General features: G+C 42.1%; 1 protein-coding gene across 1 annotated transcript in view; it reads right to left on the minus strand.

Annotated features, from left to right (window-relative positions):
• Positions 1-19,017, minus strand: part of MYO16 (myosin XVI) — a 643,638-nt gene that overhangs the window by 64,217 nt on the left and 560,404 nt on the right. The window contains exon 31 of the mRNA XM_053563761.1: positions 18,091-18,347. Coding sequence (XP_053419736.1) covers positions 18,091-18,347 — 257 coding nt within the window. The remainder of the gene's footprint in view (positions 1-18,090; positions 18,348-19,017) is intronic.

The raw sequence follows: 19,017 nt of genomic DNA on the forward strand, positions 1-19,017 counted from the left end.
GCATGCAGAGATTTTCTGTAGGAAATGTGTGAGTTCGGTTATTTAAATGACATCAAGCGGCACCCTTAGATACCAGCTAACCCCAGTGAGAATGGCCCACATCGCAAAGTCCCAAAGCTGCAGATGCTGGGCTGGATGTGGAGAGAGGGTACCTCTTTTACACGGTTGGTGGGACCAGAAATTAATACAGCCTCTTTGCAAAGAAATATGGAGAATCCTCAAAGAACACAAATATTTGATCCTACAATCCCATTACTAGTCATCCACCCAGAAGAAAAAAAGTCATTTTATTATAAGGACATTTGCACTAGATTGTTTATTGCAGCTCAATTTGCAATCACCAAGATGTGGAAACAGCCTAAATGCCCACCAACCCAGGAATGGGTTGTACTATGTGTATACCATGGAATAATATTCAGCCATTAAAAAAGATGGAGGATCCATCTTTTGTGTTAACCTGGGTGGAGCTGAAACACATTCTTCTTACTAGAGTGTCATAAGAATGGAAAAACAGGTATCCAAGATACCCAATAGTAATATGAAGCCAGTAGACCATCTAATACACGCCCGCACAGGAGAAAGCTCAATGCATTTCAAGTTGGGCGGTGGGAGGAGGGAAGAGGGGAGGAGGGAAGGGCACACCCTGGGAGCAGGGCGCAACTCCCACAAGGACTGTATCTAACAAGTAAGTGCAAATACTGTAGCCTAAGTTTTTGTACCTTCAAATTAACCCGAAATAAAAAAAAAAGTAAAATAAGCATTAATATCCCACCCCGCAAAAAATAAAATGGACAAAACAAAAACCAACAAAACACTTCCATGGATGGAGAGATTAAAAAACTGAAGAACTTTGTCAAAATGTTGCTAAGGATAGGTTTTACGATCAGTGGGCGTATCTGAATCCTTAACAGAGACACATATTTAACAGGGAAATCAAGGGTATAAAACTTCCCTATAGACTTCTTAAGTGGAAACTTCTGAAGTTGAAAAATGAGTCAGCATTCAGAAAAAATGAATAAACTTAATATTAATCAGAACAGCAAATTTTGAAAGAGGCAGAACAAAGCTACTTAAATGAGTCTAAAACATTTATTCAATGTTAAGTAAAAAGAAAGGAATTCTACAAGACTCCCTTTTTTTCTACTATATTTTTACTATACATTATAGTCCTGTTTCAAAGAAATAAATTTCTCTAACAGGGATGTGAATTTTAGAAAGCATATATAAAGTTTCACTGAAATATCAAAACAAAAACTTAAGTTATTTTACCAATTTGTAAGAATTCTTGATTATAGCACATCTGTTGGATTCCTGAGTTGTTTAAGGCAGCTGGCTATATTTCTCTCTCATCGTGTCTGCACGTTGTAACAACAGTCTGTTTACCGGTTTTGGGGAGACAGCAAAGTGTATCCACTAAAATTAGAGACTGTGTAATCAGATAAACCTAGGTTCAAATCTCAGCATGACCTTTTATTCAGCCAATCATTCAATCATATGCATTAAACATAGTATTTATGGAGATAAATTACTAAGGAGAAAAGCTCTCTGTCGTCCCATCCTAGAGCAAGCTGTCTGATAGCAGAAAGAGGAAGCACAGTGAATGAGTGAGTTCCAGATGTGCTGAAAGTGATATATACTCTGAGGATGAGAAACAGACCAGCGTGGGGGGCAGGGAATTGTGTGTGTTCTTGTTGGGGGTGGTAGTGACGCAGAACTGTCAGTTTAAAAATGGTCTTGGGTGAACCTCTCCAAGCCCCAGTGTCACTGTAATTATCTCAAAGGAATAAAATAGATTTTGCATGTAGAGTGCTTAGCTCAGTTCTTGGCACAGTGTTACTAAGAAACTACGGGAATTATCCAAATGTAAGTGGAAAAGAACAAAGTTACTTTTCTAACTCAGTGGACATCTTTGTAAGTCAGTACTATACAGGGCTTCCAAACCAGAAAACACTCCAAAGGCACAAGTCTCTCCTATTCCAACCACTGTCAATGTGTTAAACATAGCAGCTCCTAAGCATCTCCCAGAAAGTGAAGAATCCCATTTTTAATATTAATATTATAGAGTTGCTCTGGAGATATGAATAATTTAAAGTATTTGTGACTGAATCTGTTTTCCAAAGCTATCTTCATTAATATTTTCAGTTCCAAATATTGGAACCTGGGAGGGTCTCTGTGGCTGCCCCAATGAATAAAATGATTATAAGAGGATGTGACGTCGCCTGCCTTTGAGGCTCGGCATCGGCAATAAAGCCTCCATCTGCCTCCCTGTCTCTGGGACACGTCCTGACAGCGTTGACTGCGGGTCAGAAGTCTGTATGCCTGAAGCACCAAGCTATGGGGAACATGTGGAGGAGACACACGGAGGACAGGGAGGTGCCAGAGGAGCCCATCTGCTCTGGCCCCAGCTGTCACAGTTTCCCATTCCAGACACCAGAAGTGTAATTAACTGTGTCTTCCACTGCTCCCAGTCAGCCCAGCCTGACCACAGCTGGAAGAGCGCTATGTGAGAACAGCTTGGCTAAGCCCTCCTACTGCTGGAACCAGGGGAGGTAACAGTACAGTTTTCGTCTTGGTGCCTGGAAATGGACCACTGCTATAAAAGAAAAAAAATAAATAAACAGTAATAACATGGAAGTCCCTTTGGAAAGTTGAAGGAGTCTTGAAATTAGCAGAAGCTGAGGGGCCCTGAAAGTTCCTGATGAGGTTTGAAGGAAATGAGGAAGGTGCTGGAAGCTAGAGGAAGCACAATACTTCCTGGCCATAGTGGAAAGTTACCAACACCATCTCACCTGCAGTGACGTGGGACGCAGATGGCAGAACATGAGCTGGGGACCTGGCAAAGGAGATTTTCAGGCATGTGAAAGTTGCTGCCTGGATTCTTCCAGTTGCCCAGCATAAAGCATAAGAATAAAGAGAAAATGTAAAGAAACATCTATTAACTATAAAGGAGCTGGGACTTTCTGGGCTTGAAAATAAAATGGTTCTCATTGCCAGGCTTTTCAGACAGTGAAGCATTCTAACATTAGAAGGACTTCCAAGCAGAGATAAAATCCAAGGCATTGCAAGAGGGACTTTGCCTAACAATTGCAATCAGTGTAACTGGCTTATTGTACCCTCAATGAATCCCCAACAATAAAAAAAAAAAAAAAAAAAAAAAAAAAATCCAAGGCATTGTCAGGAAGACCTGATCTAAAGATGAAGGCAAGTAAATGCCTCTGAGACCCTTTAGTAAGACCTCAGAAAGATCCCAGGAGGTGCTTCAAAGATCTTTCAAAAGACGCAAAACCACAGGTCTTCTAAGCACATCAAGGGGATTTCCCCACGGGGATATAGCAAAGCGCCCCAACATAGAGATTTGTGGCTTTTGACTGACAGAGTAGATTATAAATTTATCCACAAGAAACTCAAGGAATTGTGTCAGTTTACACTGAATGGAGCAGAGTCCCTACAAAATAAAGAGATTTTGGTCTCTCAAAATTTTGGCTGGGCATAGTGTGGCACCTGCCTGTAGTTCCGGCTCCCTCCCAGGACCTGAGAGGCTGAGCAGGAGGATCACTTGAGGCTGGCAGTTCAAAGCTGCAGTGAGCTTTGAGTTACGATCATGCCTGTGACTAGGGGACTGCACTGCAGCCCAAACAACAGAGTGAGTCCTCATTTCTAGAAAACACAGGAAGCAGGCTGAGGAAACTGCCATCAGCAAACAGGAGTCCCCGCTTACGGATTAAGAATTGTTATTCAAAGGATGACACTAAGACTCCAGAGCCTAGACCTAACAGCTTTGAAAATTACATGCAGCAAATAGAACTAGCAACTCACTGAGGCACAAGTGTTCAGTTGTTGCTCAGAACGGCTGCTCACCAGTGGCCATTGTTTGCCACCTGACTTCCTTTTTCTGAGCAGAAGCGCGTAAGACCATCACCCTTCACCTGTGCCCCCAGAGATGAGCTTGTTGCGGGGGTGGCCAGGAAATTAGTCTTTTTAGTGGCAAGTCTTCCAATGGAAGAGAACGGACTTGAGGAGATGCCCCTCCCAGGAAACTCGCCTGGCCATAGTGGAAGAGTGCTATGGGAAGCCTGCAGGTCTCACCCTGAGCTCTGGTCCCTGGGCTCGAGCCTGGTGTGATGATGGGAGGAGACTGGTGGGGGCTGGGGGTTGGGGAGAGGTGAGTGCACTTTTTACATGAGACAGATGGGACTAGTATTGTTCAGAGGGTGGACTGAGGTAGATGGTACTTTCCAAAAATGTGGCCCAAACAGTATTTCCTATCCTATCATCAGGTAGATTCTATTTTTCCTTCCCTAAATTGAGTGAGTATGCAAAAGTGAGGCAGCACAGCCTCCAAGGCTGGAACCTGCAAGGTGAGGCTGTGTCTACCTGGTTCCTCTCCCCCAAAACACACGATCATCGATTCTCCACCTAAGAAGTCTAATGCCCTGAAGCTTCCGTGCTGCCCAATGTGCTGGCCACAGACATTGGTGCCCGAGGAATCCATCTCAGACAGCAAGGCAGCAGACATTCCTGGGACTGGCTTGCAGAGGGAAGGACCTCAAGGCAGGTCAGGGAAAGAACTCAGGAAAGACCTCAAGTGAGAACCACCAGCTAAGTTCAGCTGACACTCTCAGAGCCTGGGCAATACAGTAACACAATCATTACTTTTTTCAAAATCAGTTTTGGATGGGGTGTTAAGTAACAAGAGATAATTGATACAATATTCCCTCATCAGCTGTGGAGAAAAACCTTTTTGTATTTAGACTATTAAAAATTAAAGTAGTGTGGCTTGTGAGAAAGCTGTCAAGAAGCTGGACTACGGGGTCTCACTGGGTCCAAAGCTTGGCTGTGTGACACTGGACGCTCTGTGACTTGATCCACCTCTACACAGGGGATGTGATGACAGTGCTACTTTCTAGAAGGTACTTAGCATCTGCTTGCATGCAATACTCACTGCATGTCAGCTATGATCATGACCAACACTATTACTTACTACTGTACAGAAACTAGAAACCAGAAACTAGTCATGGGGGCTGGAATGGGGTTGCTTACGGTGTGGCCTGTGGCTCAGTGGGATTGGATTGGGGTGTGCTCTACTGAGCATACAGACAGCAGTTTCATGCCTCACTCTCTAGCAGCTAATTTGTAATCTCTAGGAGCCAGAACTGGAAATCTTCATGTTTTAAAAACTCAAATTAGAAAACCACAGTTAGAAAATTAAGTTCTAAGTTGGTTTGTGGCTATTTCTGGGTGCATATGCATGTGATTACACACTAAAAGTTCATTTGCAAGGGAGGGAGAGCAAGATGGCGGCCGAGTAACAGTTTCCTTGCATTTGGGCACCGTGAGTCTGGGGACATAAGACTCCAGGCATCTCTTGCTGGTGGGATCTGCCTATAACCATCCCTTTGAGGATACAGGGAGTCAGCGAGAGACTTCTGGACCCCAAGAGGAGGACAAAAACAGTGGAAAACTGGCAAGTAATTGCATGTGTTTGATCGGTCTAATCCCGCCGACAGCTGTAAGTGCAGTAGCAGCGAGACTGCAAACCAGAAAGGCCTTACCTGTGAACTGTTTTGGTGTTTTTGGACTTGGCACTCAATTGAACTGCCTTGGGGACAACTTGAGTGGGAGTGCGGAGAACTCTGGGCATTGTCTGGGACCCTAGCCAGAGCTGCTGAGCCGGACGGAGCTAATAGTGTTTGGCTGAGGGCTGCAGGGAGCCATTGTGAGAGAACTGCCCCAACAAGGTCCACCTTAGGGGTTGCAGAGCAAGGATTGGGCAGGACCTAGTAACCTAGTGACTGAGCAGCCTATAGGTGGGGTCTGAGCCGCCTTACAGCCCTAACCCTCAGGGGCAGAGTGAGACTGGTTTTGGCACACTGGGTAAGTGGATAGCCACTTCAGCAGTGATTCCAGTGACAAACACTTTCCTGGGAAAGCTTCTGCCTAGCAAGTTTAGAAGCTTAAAGTGCCTTTTAAGAGGGCTGAAGAGAGACTTAGGGTGTCTAACCTGTGGGGTTTGAGAAATCAGCTGAGGCCTCCAGTCCTATCAGCATTGTAATTAACATCGCATACCCCAGAAGACCACCTGTTGCCCAGACAATATTCAACAAGATATATATACTGCTTTGTTTTTGGTTGTTTTTTTTGTTTGTTTTTTGTTTATTTTGATGTTGCAGTTGTTGTTTTGTTTTTTAATTTTAACCTTTCCATACAGATTTTTTTCTTTTCTTTCCCCAGTTTTCTAGTATAAATACAATTTCCCATTGCTGCCTTTTCCAATAACTACAACTTCATTTTTGCTAGTGTTTCTACCCCTATTATTTGGTTTTTCACCCAATTTTATCCCGTAAACTTTTCTGTTTGCTTGTTTTGGTTTGATTTATAGCATTTTTGTCTTTCTTCTCTACTTGGTGGAGGTGGGGTACTGTGTCTGATCAGGTTAGCAAAGAGTTGCTGACCTCAAGGGAACCACCCAATGGGGCACCCCCAGAGGTTGGAATTTTTTAAGGTTGTGTCAAAGTACCCTACTTTATACCTATATTGCTCTGTCTCCCTCTTTCTGTGCCTCTCTTCTTTTTGTCAATATTCCTTTTACCCACCCCCCACTCCTTTCTCTATTTTCTTTTTGTTCTTTCCTTCTTTCATTTATCCCTTCTTGCTTTTCAACCTTCTCATCCTTCTGGTCCTGCACCAAAAGGACTCATTGAAACCTTAGTCCACAGGCACAGGAACTTAAAGGGCAAGAGGAAGTGAAAGGAAAATTAGGGCAAGGAAACAGATAAAAGAAATCACTCATGAGGAAGAATCAGCAGAAAACTCCAGGCAACATGAAGAACCAGTCCAGAACAACCCCTCCAAGGGACCATGAGGTAGCTACTGCAGAGGATTCCACCAATAAAGAAATGTTAGGAATGACAGAAAGGGAATTTAGAATAAACATGATGGAAACAATGAAGAAAACTGCTAATAAAGTGGAAAATAACCAAAAGGAAATCCAAAAACAGAATCAAATAAGAGATGAATGATATGAAGTATATAGAAAGGATATAGCAGAGTTGAAGGAACTGAAACAGTCAATTAGGGAACTTAAAGATGCAATGGAAAATATCAGCAACAGGTTAGACCATGCAGAAGAAAGAATTTCAGAGGTAGAAGACAAAGTCCTTGAGATAACTCAGATAGTAAAAGAGGCAGAAAAGAAGAGAGAGAAAGCAGAACATTCACTGTCAGAATTATGGGACTTTATGAAGCGTTCCAACATACGAGTTATAGGAATCCCAGAAGGGGAAGAAGAATGCCCCAGAGGAATGGAAGCCATACTAGAGAATATTGTAAAAGAAAATTTCCCAAATATCGCCAAAGATTCTGACACACTGCTTTCAGAGGGATATCAGTCCCCAGGTCACCTCAACTCTAACCAAGCTTCTCCAAGACACATTGTGATGAACCTGTCCAAAGTCAAGACAAAAGAAAAGATTCTGCAAGCTGCCAGGAGTAAGCACCAGTTGACCTACAGGGGCAAATCCACCAGAGTGACTGCAAACTTCTCTAATGAAACTTTCCAAGCAAGAAGACAATGGTCATCTACCTGTAATCTACTTAAATGGAACAATTTCCAGCCCAGAATTTTGTACCCTGCTAAGCTAAGCTTTAAAATTGATGGAGAAATCAAATCATTTATGGATATACAAACATTCCATTGAGGAAATTCGCCACAACAAGACCAACTCTACAGGAAATACTTCAACCTGTTCTACACACTGACCATCACAGTGGATCAGCCGCAAAGTAAAAACTCAGAAATTAAAGGACAGAACGTAACCTCCACACTGATGCAAAAGATAAAACTAAGCAATGGACTCTCACAAAATAAGATGAATAGAACACTAACACACTTAACAATTATCTCAATAAATGTTAATGGCTTGAATTCCCCACTGAAGAGACATAAATTGGCTGACTGGATTAAAAAACACAAGCCATCCATCTGCTGTCTGCAAGAAACACACCTGGCTTCAAAAGACAAATTAAAACTCCCAAGTCAAGGGTTGGAAGACAATATTTTCAGGCAAATGGAATTCAGAAGAAAGAGAAGTTGCGATCTTATTTTCAGATACAGGTGGATTTAAAGCAACTAAAGTCAAAAAAGACAAAGATGGTCACTTTATATTGGTCAAGGGAAAACTACAACAAGAAGACATTTCAATTCTAAATATTTATGCACCCAATTTAAATGCTCCCAGATTCTTGAAACAGACCTTACTCAGTCTGAGCAATATGATATCTGATAATACTATAATAACAGGGGACTTTAACACTCCTCTTACAGAGCTGGACAGATCCTCTAAACAGAAATTAAACAAAGATATAAGAGATTTAAATGACACCCTAGAACAACTGTGCTTGATAGAGGCATATAGAACACTCCATCCCAAAGATAAAGAATATACATTCTTCTCATCACCCCATGAAACATTCTCCAAAATTGATCATATCCTGGGACACCAAACAAATATCAAAAGAATCAAAAGAATTGAAATGTTACCTTGCATCTTCTCAGACCATAAGGCACTAAGGGTAGAACTCAACTCTTAACAAAAACGTTTAACCCCACACAAAGACATGGAAATTAAACAATCTTCTGTTGAATAACAGATGGGTACAGGAAGAAATAAAACAGGAAATCATTAACTTCCTTGAGCATAACAATGAAGACACAAGCTACCAAAACCTGTGGGATACTGCAAAAGCAGTTCTGAGAGGAAAATTTATCGCTTTAGATGCCTACATTTGAAAAACAGAAAGAGAGCGCATCAAGAAACTCACAAGCCATCTTATGAAGGTGGAAAAAAAAACAAAAACAATCTAAGCCTAAACTCAGTAGAAGAAAAGAAATCTCCAAAATCAAATCAGAGATCAATGAAATTGAAAACAAAAGAATCATTCAGAAAATTAATGAAACAAGGAGTTGGTTTTTTGAAAAAATTAATAAAATAGCTAAACCATTGGCCAGACTAACGAGAAATAGAAAAGTAAAATCTCCAGTAACCTCAATCAGAAATGATAAAGGGGAAATAACAACTGACCCCACAGAGATACAAGAGATCATCTCTGAATACTACCAGAAACTCTATGCCCAGAAATTTGACAATGTGATAGAAATGGATCAATATTTGGAATCACACCCTCTCCCTAGACTTAGCCAGGAAGAAATAGACCTCCTGAACAGACCAATTTCAAGCCCTGAGATTAAAGAAACAATAAAAAATCTTCCAACCAAAAAATGCCCTGGTCCAGATGGCTTCACACCAGAATTCTATCAAACCTTCAAGGAAGAGCTTATTCCTATATTGCAGAAATTATTCCAAAAAATCAAGGAAGAAGGAATCTTCCCCAACACATTTATTAAGCAAACATCACCCTGATACCAAAACCAGGAAAAGACCCAACCAAAAAGGAGAATTTCAGACCAATCTCACTCATGAATATAGATGCAAAAATTCTCAACAAAATCCTAGCCAATCGATTACAGCTTATCATCAAAAAAGTCATACATCATGATCAAGTAGGTTTCATCCAGGGATGCAAGGCTGGTTTAACATATGCAAGTCCATAAACGTTATCCACCATATTAACAGAGCCAAAAATAAAGATCATATGATCATGTCAATAGATGCAGAAATAGCATTTGATAAAATCAGCATCCTTTTCTAATTAGAACACTGAAGAGTATAGGCATAGGTGGCACATTTCTAAAACTGATTGAAGCTATCTATGACAAACCCACAGCTAATATTTTACTAAATGGAGTAAAACTGAAAACTTTTCCATTTAGAACTGGAACCACACAAGGTTGTCCTCTGTCACCTTTACTATTCAACATAGTGCTGGACGTTCTAGCCAATACAATTAGGCAAGACAAGGAAATAAAGGGAATCCAAATGGGAGCAGAGGAGGTCAAACTCTCCCTCTTTGCTGATGACATGATCTTATACTTAGAGAATCTCAAGGACTCAACCACAAGACTCCTAGAAGTCATCAAAAAATACAGTAATGTTTCAGGATATAAAATCAATGTCCACAAGTCAGTAGCCTTTGTATACGCCAATAACAATCAAGATGAGAAGCTAATTAAGGACACAACTCTCTTCACCATAGTTTCAAAGAAAATGAAATACCTAGGACTATACCTAACAAAGGAGGTGAAGGACCTGTAGAAAGAAAATTATGAAATCCTCAGAATGGAAATAGCAGAGGATTTTAACAAATGGAAGAACACACCATGCTCATGGATGGGCAGAATCAACATTGTTAAAATGTCTATACTTCCTAAAACAATCTACCTATTCAATGCCATTCCTATCAAAATACCAAAATCATACTTTCAAGATTTGAAAAAAATGATTCTGCGTTTGGTATGGAACCAGAAAAAAACCCGTATAGCTAAGGCAGTTCTTAGTAATAAAAATAAAGCTGGGGGCATCAGCATACCAGATTTTAGTCTGTACTACAAAGCCATAGTGGTCAAGACAGCATGGTACTGACACAAAAACAGAGACATAGACACTTGGAATCGAATTGAAAACCAAGAAATGAAACTAACATCTTACAACCACCTAATCTTTGATAAACCAAATAAGAACATACCTTGGGGGAAAGACTCCCTATTCAATAAATGGTGTTGGGAGAACTGGATGTCTACATGTAAAAGACTGAAACTGGACCCACACCTTTCCCCACTCACAAAAATTGATTCAAGATGGATAAAGGACTTAAAATTTAAGGCACGAAACAATAAAAATCCTCAAAGAAAGCATAGGAAAAACACCGGAAGATATTGGCCTGGGGAAAGACTTCATGAAGAAGACTGCCATGGCAATTGCAACAACAACAAAAATAAACAAATGGGACTTCATTAAACTGAAAAGCTTCTGTACAGCTAAGGAGACAATAACCAAAGCACAGAGACAACCTACACAATGGGAAAGGATATTTGCATATTTTCAATCAGACAAAAGCTTGATAACTAGGATCTATAGAGAACTCAAATTCATCCACATGAAGAAAACCAACAATCCCATATATCAATGGGCAAGAGACATGAATAGAACCTTCTCTAAAGAAGACAGATGAATGGCTAACAAACACATGAAAAAATGTTCATCATCTCTATATATTAGAGAAATGCAAATCAAAACCACCCTGAGATATCATCTAACCCCAGTGAGAATGGCCCACATCACAAAATCTCAAAACTGCAGATGCTGGCGTGGATGTGGAGAGAAGGGAACACTTTTACACTGCTGGTGGGACTGCAAACTAGTACAACCTTTCTGGAAGGAAGTATGGAGAAACCTCAAAGCACTCAAGCTAGACCTCCCATTTGATCCTGCAGTCCCATTACTGGGCATCTACCCAGAAGGAAAGAAATCCTTTTATCATAAGGACACTTGTACTAGACTGTTTATTGCAGCTCAATTTACAATCGCCAAAATGTGGAAACAGCCTAAATGCCCACCAACCCAGGAATGGATTAACAAGCTGTGGTATATGTATACCATGGAATACTATTCAGCCATTAAAAAAAAATGGAGACTTTACATCCTTCGTATTAACCTGGATGGAAGTGGAAGACGTTATTCTTAGTAAAGCATCACAAGAATGGAGAAGCATGAATCCTATGTACTCAATTTTGATATGAGGACAATTAACGACGATTAAGGTCATGGTGGGGGCGAGGAAAAGCAGAGAGAGGGACGGAGGGAGGGGGTGGGGCCTTGGTGTGTGTCACACTTTATGGGGGCAAGACATGATTGCAAGAGGGACTTTACCTAACAAATGCAATCAGTGTAATCTGGCTTATTGTACCCTCAATGAATCCCCAACAATAAAAAAAATAATAATAAACAGAAAAAGAAATGTACAGTTCATACTACATCTATTATACCGCAATAAATTTACAACTTTTCAGAGAAAAAAAGTTCATTTGCAAATACAGATTAAAGGGCTATTAAAATGAACTTACTAAATTTACATCGAGTTTTCTTTTTTTTCCTTACTAAAATTTTTGCATAAAACATTTACAACTGCTTAACGGTATCAGTGAAATGGCATCCAGAAGACATTCCAAGGCTGCAGCCCACCTTCAGGTTGGGTTCTCGCGTCTGATGAGAAGTTAAGGGCAACCCTCTACGGTCTAAGCCATCTCAGCACACATGAACTTGGCTCTTACCTGAGCCTCTCCGGAGTCTGTCAGGTTTAAGTTCTGACAGGAGAATATTTTCTCCTAGAAAATATTTTCCTGTAGAGTTTTTCCTAATGCATATTGGAGACTTTTGTTATCATCTGTTCTGGGATACCATTTATTTGGTCCCATTTTCACTGAGAACAAAATACCTTTGTATTTAATCCAGGAGAAAAAGGAAGAATGGGAAGCTTGCTCATGAAAAGAAAAAAATTAGTGTCTGTGTATGTAGCTGTCCTCCATTTTGTAAATTTCTAGTCTGATTTTGTTTAATTTCAGAGCAAACTTAGCACCGATCCAGGACCTAAGACATAAAAGATGCTTAATTAAATGCTGGCCAGCTGACTGCTCGGCGGGCCGCTCACGTGAGCAAACAGGGTATGGGTTTATGACCAGCTGCACTTGGACAGAGGCAGTTCTCCGGGGCTGTCGTATCCTGCAGCCTTGTCATAATTTTTTTCGTGGGGGGAGGAGTAGTTCAGGCAGTAATGCCACTTTTCCACATCTGACTGCAGCCCCCGCAGCCAGGCCCTCTTCTCCTCCGCATCCACCAGCTCCTGCTCTCATTGCTATGACTCTGTTTATCTTGTGACCTGTCTGCCTGTTCATCTCCCCTGCTGCTCTGCCGTGTCTTCGGGGAAAGGAGACTCACGGAGGACACTTAATTAGTATCTGTTGGATGAAAAACTGCGTCATAGGTGGTGAGCTGTGCAACTGTGTTCTCCTGTGATTTCCAGAAATGCATTTCTCAGAAGAGCATTCATGGAAGACCTCATTTCTGCCAATTATCAGGTAATAGAGAAAAATAATCATAATGGAGGTTCTGTTAAAAATATGCTGACCAACCAAGTCTGACACATCTCAAGGGGACATTGTGAACCTCGCCAGAATCTTGCTCCCTTTGGTCTACTGATAAGCAGCAAATTCTGGTTTAATGAAAGGGGTACAGAGAAATCTGACCCTGTAACGTATTCATTCTTCAGTAATCACTTACTGCGTGCTAACTACGTGGCATGTGCTCTTCCAGAATAAAGATATAAACAAGAGAGTAACAAAAGGAAAAGAAAACAGAGTTATTTCCAAATTAAGACGGCGTGCTGAACCATGATTCTACCTATATGTACCATGTTTTGAGGATAGTAGAGCTGTACAGTAATTATTTAAAATTATGGGTTCATTCAGGCAGTGGACTCTGGGTTTTCAGGGGTGACTGTGGAAGTGTCAGCACAGAATGGTCGGGGGCGGGGGGTCTAGAGATGCAATTTCACACAGAGCAGACATCACTCTGAGCCAGGCACTTCACCACCTACTTCATTATTTGATTCCAAATACCACATTTGAGGATTCAGTGTCCACTTCACAGGTGAAGAAACTGGCCCCGGCATTTAGCCAGCTCTCTGCTGAGCATCTGGTGTTTTCCAGGCATGAGGGGGTGGCCAACCCCACCTTCTTTGCTTCCCACAAATAGCCCCTGCTGTGGATTCTGCTGTGGCTGCCACTCGATACCCTGGGGCTTGGAAAGACTGCAGCACTTCTTCAGGGTTGCACATGAGGAATGCAGACTTATTTTTAACTCATGAACTATAACCATGATGGGGAGAAAGGCTGCACCTTGCAGACGGACAATGAACTCCCCAGAAAAGCACTCTGGCTGGGAGGTCCCTGAGAAGAGAGAGTGAAGTGACACCTGGTCCTTCTGTTCCCAGCCAGCCATGGTTTGCAAAGAGCAAGCCCAGACTTTCAAACCAGGGTACTTTTAAATAGTCATCTATAGCTTGTTAATAGTTTTCAAAGAAGTGTTAAAATTTATTGACCTGTAAAATTGTTTCATGCTTTGCAGGCACAAGATAGTGAGAAAAAAGAGCCATCTCTGTGCTGCCTGTGTTATTCCAACCATTTTTATTGGGTGAGGACCTTTAGGGACAAGCCTCGATGATAAGAACAAGACTAGTAACGGATCTCAGTACCGGTGGCTCTGTGGTCCTCTGATCTCATTCTCAACCAATCAGATCTCCTTCCACTCTACCATCTTCTGTATCAATTATTAGCTTTATTTGTAAAGGAAAATAACTTGAATTTGATTTTCTCTGATAATACTCTGACCTCAGTGGTAGCCCCTGCTCACATGACACCAGGGTTCCCAATGCATTTTCAGTAGTGATCAAATGTCCTTCCTATCTTTTGATTGAAAGGAGGGTAACTGTGATACATTGCTAGGTACAAAAAATTCAGTACTGTCACTTGGTAAAAACAGGAAGCATTTGGAATCAGAGCAGCCTAACAGAACGTTCCATTCCGTGACAGTAGAAAAGTCTGCACCTGGAGCTGTTGAGTGCTGAGTGCTTGGAATGTGACTAATGACTAAGGAAATAAAGTTTTAACTCTATGTAATTTAAACTCCTTTAAATTTAAGTGGCCACTTATGGCTCGTGGCTACTATACTGAACAACAAAGACTTAGATTGTGTTAGGCCAAGTGTCCCCAGGGAGGTGTCTCAGACGCCACGGTCAGTTTCCTTATCATCCCCTCAGCTGCCTTCCACTCCTGACACGATGGTATAAAGGACCAGAGACCCTGCAGACAGCTGCCTTTCCACATAGGGGTGTAGCCACCTGGGCCATCGTGGGTTGGAAGCCCAGACCCATGACAGACTGAGTGGCTGAGCCCCTCTGTTCACCCTCTCTGACTCCCTAACACTATAAAAACGAACCAGCAAACATGTTCAAGTGGACCAAGCAGTTAAATTTACTTATTCTTAAAAAATGCAGTATTTAGACCAAACCCCAGATTGCAGATGATGTCTCTAGCTGCAGGGGACCAAAGCCTTTCTTTCTGTCGTGGTGGCTGTAAAGTGATCACAGTAGGAATTACGTGCTGTAAGAAAGAACAGATGAGGTAAATTATGAAAAGGAAGAGATGCGTATACTTGCCCTTCCAAAAGATGTGCTCCCTGAGGTGGGACTAACTGAAGGAAACTTCTTTAAGTACCTTTTAGTCACACATGAGCCAAAACTAAGTTCCAAGAAACTAAATTTTACCTAAAAATCTTGCAGGTCTGATAATATCACATGTTTTTTAAACAGTAGTAAGGAATTTAAAGAGTTTTACACCTGTGATCTTGCTTCCTTGTTGTTAATCTTATTTTCCATTTTCTATACACATTTGTCATCTCCCATGGTTCCTGAGTAAGTTTTTTTTTAATCATTTTTGTTGTTGTTGTTGCCCTTAGAAGAGAACTCCAGCTCCACTCCAAGCTCAACCTTTTCTTCACTATTTTATCTCCTTTTATAGCTATGTGACTAATTGGTACCTGATTTTTTGAAAGTCTCGACCCCAAGGCTGTGGTCTTTTATTTCTATAGTTCTTATTTTTTCATTTGTGTGAGCCAAGTTCTTACTCCACCACCAACACTAGAGTGGAGTAGCAGCAGCACAGCTCCCTGCAACTCAAATCCCTGGGCTCAAGCCGTTCCTTCGCCTCCGCCTCTCAAGTAGCTGGCACTACAGGTAAGTGCCACCGTGCCCAGCTGATTTTTCTATTTTTTGTAGAGATAGGGTTGCTTTCGCTTAGGCTAGTCTTGAACTCTTGACCTCAAGTAGTCCTCCCAAATTGGCCTCCCAAAGTGGTAGGACTGTAAGTGTGAGTTACTGCATCTGGCTGGCAGTGGTCTTTTAATGTTCACACAAGATAATAAGCTTTTTCTAGACTTTATAAGATATTCTGAGGCCTACTTTTCCAAGTTCATAGACTCTATATACCTGAGGTTTTATATTGTTTGGTATTGCTTTTTCTTGATGTCTGAGACTATCTGGTGTCTTTACTTCCCATCCTTCCCATCTCACAGGTCAAAGAATTTTAGATAATTAGATACTGTATTCCTCATGCAAGCTACCAAGTAACATTTCTTCTTATTCCAAGTACACTTTTTTGAGAGCTGCACCACATACCCACAATCGGGCCACAAGTGGGGTCTGAACATAGTAACAGGGGAAATCCTACATTCATTCTGCTTTCTTAGGGAGGTATGGATGATTTGCTCTGAGTCTAGGCTTGTTCTGGTACTGTGGCGTGTTGGGAGAACTCCTTCTCTCTTTGTTCCAAAGGTCTGGTCCTTGGAAATCCTGCTCTAACGTAAATCCATGTCCACCTCAGTGTCTCCTTTGAAGACCTTCCTACAAGGATCTCCCACGGCCAATCTCACTTTTCAGCTTTCTTTGTTGTCTTTATCATCAGGACTCTAAAAACTCTCTTCCCCATAGGTTTCTGAATTCTCCTAAGGATTTACCTAAGGATTGCTGTAACATGACTCATATATACTAAGATAGTAACTTGTTTCAATAAAAAAATCTCATCCTGAAGAACTAGTTTTTCTTTAAGCCACTGATGAAAAGGATGTTGAAGATTGTACATGGTGGTGACTGCAGTTAGTGACAGTATAGAGTGTCCTGGAAAACGCAGAGAGAGTGGATAAGAGCTGCTATCGTAGAAGGGGACATGAGGAGGCAACACAGGTGTTAACCGCTGGATTGGGCTGTTCCACTGACATGTAAATACTTCACTACATCCTGTGGTGCGTCATCAAAACCATACAATTTTATGTCAATTAAAAATAAGTTTGAAAAAAAGACAGGATAAACTTCTTACTTGTGGCTTCTGTCTGTGGTCGTCCCATCAACTTCTTGGTGTCAGTCACCTTTTCCCAAAGTTGTGCTTATTGTTTTGCTGTAGTTTGGGTTCATTTATTTCCTGAAGGAACTCTGTTCCATCTTATGTCCAGATATTATTTTCTAGTGAGCTCTACTCAGCAGTTTCATCTCGAATTTCAGCTCCTTCACCCTGCACTAACTACCCTTCCTGGACCTACTTATATCTCCCTATAGTAACAGTCTACTTCTGACACCCTCTACCCCTTTCATCGTGTGTCTTTCCCCACTAAGTGTAAGCTCACCCAGGGAAGACACGCACACATCTAGGACAGAGCCTCCAACGCTCTCTACGAGTGCCCAGGGAGAACACGCACACATCTAGGACAGAGGCTCCAACGCTCTCTGCGAGTGCCCAGGGAGGACACGCACACATCTAGGACACAGCCTCCGACGCTCTCTGCGAGTGCCCAGGGAGAACATGCACACATCTAGGACAGAGGCTCCGACGCTCTCTGCGAGTGCCCAGGGAAGACACGCACACATCTAGAACAGAGCCTCCAACGCTCTCTGCGAGTGGCCGATACACCCTGTCACCCTGGCGAGGGTTCTGCCACAGGCACTGCCTTCCTCCACTTTTCACAATCCTAAAAGTTAATAATTAAGCAATGATTGCTGCATTACTGCTCCATGAGAGATTTGATCAAGACACACCGGGATTTTCCCTTTTCAGCATAAATATTTCTAAACCATCACTGCAGAAACTTTTATTATCTACTCCCCAAAGTTTTGCTAACTCAATTTTCTTGTGCAATGATTCTCCTCTGTGTGGACCATTTCCCTTACCACATGATAAAGCAGGCTTAATTTTTAATTAGAGTGTGATAACAGGAAAGCTTGATGAATACTTTTAACCTTCTAATTGGTGAAGGTTTACAGGGAACAGCAACTGACTTTCTGAATTGGTTTGAGGCTGCTTGTTTGACACAGAGGTGGATGTGGGGGTTAAGAAAATGATATATAAGTAGCTTTTCCCTAAGAAGCTTAGAGATTCAAATGAATATGATTTATATTTAATGATTAAAGAGCTGCTGGCAAGCTGACAATTGGATTTATTTCTATTAAAAATATATTAGGGCCACGGTGCTGCCGCGGGGCAGTGTGGCCTTGAGACAGAGCCTTGGCTGCACTTGCTCCTCCCCCACTCACCTTCCTGGGCAGCCTCCTTGGCCGCTGCGGAGAGGCAGGCACTCACGGCCTCATAGGAGGCACTCAGTCGGGTGTTAGGGTCCCTCTTGGGCTTGGGTGGAGGCTGCTTCCTTGGTGACGGGAGGCTGCTGCCGTCATCCATGCTGAACACGGCGTGCAGTGAGGGAGACCAGATGGAAGGGCCCAGAGCGTCCACGGCCAGGGAGAGCATGATGGGGCTGGAATGGGAGTTCCGGGGGCCACCCTGGTCTTCGGCTCTGTGGGGGGAAACAGAACACAGACAGCACCACACCAGAGAGGTCCAGGCGCGTTATTCAGATGACAATCAACCTGCTGACGCTGGCAGATGACGGCTGTTTGGCAAGCGGCGCTGCTCTCCATGGTGGGGCGGGTGTGCCCCAGTCGGGGACCAGCCCCTCCAGGGAAAGCTGCCCGACCTGGGCTCCTGGACAGCCATGACAATGACTCCTTTGAATTCTCACATAAATGCAACACCACTTACAGGGGCTCCCCACTTGCTATCAGGCGTTCACTGAATGAATTTTTCACACTCTGATTATTAAGCAAATCAAAAAACCAGAATTTCAATCTGAATGATAATTTCTGGGAAATCCATCTTATTAGAGAATTAGTAATGCATCAAATGCTGGGAGTTCATCACCATTTCCCTTTGCAAAAGGGTAACAGACTCTGCTTACAGCCAGCACAGACTGACAGTTTTTCTCTCTCTTTGTCTCTCCTCCCTCCCCAATCATTTAAATCCCACAAGAAATTATTTAATTATGGCGGAACTATTATTTTCCCCCATTACTCCACAGGGCTGTCCCGTGCCAAGTGAACCGCTGCTCATCCCTAAACAAACAGACAGACACTTTCTCACTTAATGTTCTATCAGGCAAACACGTACAGAACCAAATTGAGAAATTG

The sequence above is a fragment of the Nycticebus coucang genome, chromosome 15 (assembly GCF_027406575.1).
Source record: "Nycticebus coucang isolate mNycCou1 chromosome 15, mNycCou1.pri, whole genome shotgun sequence".
In the NCBI taxonomy this organism is placed as follows: Eukaryota; Metazoa; Chordata; class Mammalia; order Primates; family Lorisidae; genus Nycticebus; species Nycticebus coucang.